This window comes from Tigriopus californicus, chromosome 12 (genome assembly GCF_007210705.1).
Source record: "Tigriopus californicus strain San Diego chromosome 12, Tcal_SD_v2.1, whole genome shotgun sequence".
Lineage (NCBI taxonomy): Eukaryota > Metazoa > Arthropoda > Copepoda > Harpacticoida > Harpacticidae > Tigriopus > Tigriopus californicus.
Genome location: NC_081451.1, coordinates 15,617,089 through 15,622,684, shown reverse-complemented (window position 1 = coordinate 15,622,684; position 5,596 = coordinate 15,617,089). Strand labels below are relative to the sequence as shown.

The 5,596-nt window shown below is 36.9% G+C and overlaps 1 protein-coding gene across 1 annotated transcript in view; it reads right to left on the bottom strand.

Annotated features, from left to right (window-relative positions):
- The window catches only part of LOC131892120 (uncharacterized), a 10,117-nt gene that overhangs the window by 3,721 nt on the left and 800 nt on the right, over window positions 1–5,596 (bottom strand). Inside the window, exons 3-5 of the mRNA XM_059241881.1 lie at window positions 4,546–4,663; window positions 4,322–4,476; window positions 2,967–3,215 (exon numbers count right to left, since the gene is read on the bottom strand). Of these exons, the coding sequence (XP_059097864.1) occupies window positions 2,967–3,215; window positions 4,322–4,476; window positions 4,546–4,663 (522 nt within the window). The remainder of the gene's footprint in view (window positions 1–2,966; window positions 3,216–4,321; window positions 4,477–4,545; window positions 4,664–5,596) is intronic.

The following is a 5,596-nucleotide window of genomic DNA, read 5'->3' as shown; positions in this document are numbered from 1 at the left end:
CTTTTTGCTTCAATACCGGATGCCATTAAAGATTATGAAAGAATGCCATCATTTTCTTTCAAATTGACGTCCAAGTACAGCTTCTTGAGCCGTGTTACGCTTTTAAAAAAGTTAGATCAACTAGGATGTACTCAAGACCATCCTGAAAATACTTGGTTGCCATCTTCAAATCTCACAATATGCAATTTCAAAGTTTGAAAACCAAACTAATATGCCAGTCTCATTTGTTTTGGCCACTCTCCACTGCAAACGAGAAGTTGAGAATTTCCTCTAATTTGCTCATGAACTGTAGCATTTTTTGCCTTTGCTTGCGTTTATCCATGCAAAATCTAAAATGAGAAACCAACAGAGCAATCAAAAATCAGTTGACTTTGACAACATGAGCCTTCATTGAGGCCAAACACGAGACAAGAGGGCAATCAAAAAGTCCAGTATTTGACCTTAGGGCACTTGTAAGACGACAAACACGACAACAAGGCAATCATAATGGCTGACCAATTCATAAATAAAGCCATCATGAGCAACTGACTTTGACAGCAAAGTAAATCTTGGCCTTACCTTGACATGGACTCGAACAACACAACGACAGGTGACCAATAAGAGTAAAAGTAGATCTTGCAATTTGGTGTTTGATCATTGTGTTGAGAACTACAAAAGTAATTAAACCCGACCTGGTTTTGAAATTTGGCTCAAAAAAATGGGGACAACTTTCCCATTTTACCCAATGAATAACATAAATTGACCTTAGCGTTTTCTTTGTTTATCGTTTGCTTTTGCAACTTGGGGAGAATGCGCTTTGGCTTTAAAATGAACAATAAACTATGGTGGAGTTTGGTTTTAATGTTTGAAAAAAAGAAAGGTTGCATCAAGTCATTGCTGCAATTAGCTCTTTGCATATTTCTCGTTTGACTCTCTCTTTTTAGGTTTTAACAGAAGAAACAAAACATCCCAGATTTAGAACCATTATTCTATTCTTATGCAGCAAAATCAATCAAAGCAAAAGACATCTCAAAGATCACGAATTTGTGAGCATCAAAGTTTTAAAATGAATCTACCCGCTTACATCACGTTTTAAGAAGGTTTGTAAACATCAAAACTAAATTTCATTTGATGAACAATGCCAGGCCCTCCTAATCCTCATCAAGGTAGCTTTTGTGCTTCCCTTGCTAAATTTGATTTACCATGCTGTAGGCTAATAAAAGCTGTAAATATGTGAGGTTACACAGGGCACGCAAAACTATTTAATTATGAATAATGTGGGTGTGTAAAATAAGAAGTCATCTGACCTGACACATAGATAATGGAAGTATAATAAATGTTGTTCCAGTATGAGCCAACTAGTATTATATGAACCACAGTTGATTTGCATAAATCTGTTAAGAATCTTGAATTTCTGGGAAAATCAGCACGCCTTAACCCCCAGATGAAGCTTGGGAAGCAAAAATACTAGAGGAAGCAAAGAAAAATCAGCTTGATTTTTTTTAATTTTTCTTCAAATAAAATGTGGAATATTGCGGGGTTTTTGATCAAAGCTTCTTAAAACGTGTTTAAGAATATTTTGAGAGTGCATGTTGTGTGTGATAATTGAATATTGTCATCATGTGGCTGAGAGATAGTTTTGAGTACATCACTTTGATTGGTATCTTACAAAAGAGAGAACAAGGTTTGTTAAGCTGTACTTTGACGTTGATTTGGAATGAAGTGAGGGCTTCTTGTAGTGCTGGGGCAAGTCCGGGCTCAGGTGGAAGTGCACTTGGTTCTTTTGGTCAATTTTGGAGAAATTGGCCGGACTTGATTCTCTTGGAAAGGACTCGAGTCTGGACTTGTCAGTACATTCAATATTCCTTTTTTTTCTTAGGATTTTGGCTTGGCCTGACTCTAGTAAAAGACTCGAAACTTCTACAGGGCTTGAGTCTTTTGACGGACTTGCCCCAGCACTTGCTTCTTGTATTTAAAAAATCAGTATTTTTCTCCGTTACAATTCAATTCCTTCACGAAACCTCGTTGCGACGAGAACTTTCGAAAAAATGAAAATAAAGTTTCATTTATATGACATCAAATCAAGCATCGGTCGAAAAATAGTGAATTCCTTGTCTGAAGCTACAACCTTACATCTGTCATTTTGAGTAGATGTGTTGTCAGGCAGGCAAAATTAGTAAGTCAGTGCAGGACTACTACATCAAAAAATGCCCTTAAAGGAATTCTTTCTCGAGCTCCTTCATTGTTCAATTTGCTGCCCTCAAATATTTGTAGAGTATGTAGATGTTGATGCAGTAACATGATTTAAGTCAGATTTCGACAATTTTTTGGATAAAATTCTTGATCAACCCATATCCAAGGGCTAGACAGATCCACCACCTCTAAATCGTTGGTCGATCAAATAATACATGAAAATAAAAGTTATGTAAAATGAATAAATTTTTGTCTTGGTCTGCTGGGATTCCAATCCAAGTAGCGGTAAGGAAGTCCGCAAAAAATGAACTGAAAGTTAGAATTAGGCTTCTTTTTGTACTTGTATCATATTACATTTTGCTCGGGCAAAAAGCAATGGAAGCTGTTAATTTCATTTCTTTATAGTATCATTTCGCTATCTTTTGGTGAACTGTTCTTTATGATTCACATACTTTTGAACAATGGACGAACTCAAAACCTTGCATTAGAATTTTCCTTGAATCTTCCTGAGTTCAAAATGTGTTATTGATACGTTTTGCAATTCATTTTGGTAAAATGTAGATTTTCAAACAACGGTGACTTTTTGAGTTTGAATTAGGCCAACGTGGTGATAATTTATGAAAGTTGATGGGTCACTATTTGCAATTACAATTATTTGAAAAGGAGGTTTTCAATGGCCTCTTAGTAAAGCCCACTGTTTAAATGCTGATATTTCACTAAACTCTTGACTGCAACAATTAGCTGCTTAAGAGTATCAAAACCGATCCAATCTTAAATGCACATGTTTTACTCACCTTCAGGAAAGTAGGCATTGATCTCCTCTGGCGTTTGGGGAGGTTTGCCTTCCCATGGGCGTTTAAATGGATTCCGCACGAACTCGGGTCGACTGATCCCGGGAGATCCAAGTTCAGGTTGTGCCACAGGTTTAATATTGGAGAGATCCACATCATTGGATTCCCGGATGATGCTGCCACGCACTTGATTGGACTCATTGGATTCACTCAGTTCTGATTCAGCCACAGCCTTGCCAGAGTCATCAAACCCTAAAAATGCCTTCATGTTTTTGAGAAGTTCAAATTTGAATGAATTCCGAGTACGCAGTGGTTCAAGTGTCCTTTCAAGTCTTGACGAAAATGCCCAAGCACATCTTGAGAATTGTCTAACTCGAAATATTAAAAGAAGCACTTATGATTTTACTGCATTATGCGATTTTATAATGCCTATAAAGATTTTAACACCTAGAATTTGGGGATTAGTCTGGTACATAAGAGGCTCATAAATATTTTTGTCTTTTCTCAAATGCCCAGAAAGTTATTACCGGCCTTCAACATCCCTACTGGATAGAGCATAATTTCAAGCTTACTCAAAAAGCTACTACATAACAATATCCTATTCACGTTTATTAGATATAATTTTGAGAATATGTTAGATAAATATCTAACCCGTTTGTTGAAAAAAATTTCAAACTGCACATTTGAGGAATCAGTGATTCACATTGATTAATTGTTTAACTACATACTGTATTTTAAGTTTCAAAGTGAGTTTTCAGACAATTTCATGTTTAGAAAGTTTCGAACCAAGGCACGTACATGGTATTTTACTTATTATAAGACAACGGAGGAAAATTATAAGCTATATTCCGCTTGGATGTTGGTAAAAATCAATATTATTGATACATCATTAATATAATATTATTGACCTCTGCACTTAAGCTGGGTTAGCGGGGCCCCTTGTGAGCTAAATCCGGTGAAATTGCGATCTACGAACTACTAATATAATTGAGTAGCGATTAAGGTGACCATATTCTGATTTTCTAAAGAAGGATTTCTTCCGATTTCATGCTTAACTATTTCATCACAGGGTAACAGACGACAAATGGAAACATCAACTTAGTGTCAGCTTTTGCATTTTCCCTTCCATAGTCTTGGAGAGAATCTTGCATGGAGCTTCTTCTTAATGTATATGTATGATTCTTGATTCATGGCAGATTTCATTGCCCATGAAATTAGGTGAATATATTCATTATATAATTGAATTATCCTTCATCAAAAATGTATCTATCATGAATTAAGATTACAATATATTATTATTATATTATAAATACTTCTGATCATCCCAAGCATTCATCAGTCATCACCAATATCCTTACCAATAACAAGGGGCGATTCTCGATCTGGTGTCTCACCACGCCCTTCCACCAATTGAGGTCGGTTCCTTTTGCTTCCAAAACGAGATTCTGGCTCAGTACTGGTTTCTGTCACCTCTTGGCTTTGGACAATTTCATTCAAGTCTTTGGCTGGAATCCTGGAACATTTGAAATGGACGTTACTTAATTATGGAAAACTTGCCGGGGTTTGGTTCTTGATAGGCTACGCTTTTTTGACCACGTTGCTCTCGGCTCCATTGTTGTAATCCACTTCCACTATTTCGCCAAGTGTTGGTTTCCCGACCCGAATGCAACCCTCAAAAGTGTCCTCTTTTTGGGTATAACCTACGTGTTAAATGCGTAATGGTTTGATATTTTTTTTCCTCCTTGATAAGATAACTGGGATCGTAGTCTCCCCTTCTGGTAAGTATTTTTATTTTAGGGCCTTCCAAATGTATGTAAAAATGTGCTTAAAAAATGAACCGTCTTTGCCAAAGATTAATGAAACAGGTATTTAATGTAATAAAACCTGAGTATTATAATGTTCTCTACTCTTAATATGGAATCAAAGGTGGTCAACAAAGATCTAAATGGTTTGAAAACATACCGGGTGCGTCATAAAGAACTGGACTTTGGGACCACAAAGTTTGAAAGGGTCATATCTCGGTCAATAATTAACCGATTTAGTCGAAATTTCATTTACGAGCTCTTGGGACATTAGTCAACTTAATTTATTAATCAATCCTGCTCTTGGCGTTCATACATTTCTCCAGCTGATCATGGAACGCGGAGCAATTGTTGAGGATGAATAGGGAGTTGAAGCCCCTTTTGGCGTAGGTGAGTGTGACCATCAAGGCTTTTTCGAAGCAGAATTTTGTTTTCCAGGCTTTGGCTGAGATTCGCGGCCAAATTGAATAAAATAACACTGCCAGATAAAGAGCAATGTGTGACTTTTGATCCTCGATCAAAAATGGGTTATTTATAGCCTTAGAATGGGGATGATTAGGCAAGCTCTGGCAGGTTTGTTTTTTGCTGCTACCAGTGTCAATGATGCAAGTTTGGAGCTTCCAACATATTTTCAAGAATCTGACCCTTCAGTTACATTACTTTATGAGGAAAGGTCAGCTTTGTTAAAACTAGTTTGAAACGCTACTTTTGCATCACTGGTATTGGCAGGCAAGTTTATTTGTTGATACCGGCGCTTGCCTAAATGTCCAAATGGGCCAAGTTATGACTTCCCCCAAAGACACCAATGGAGGTGCAAATGCTTATTTCAAC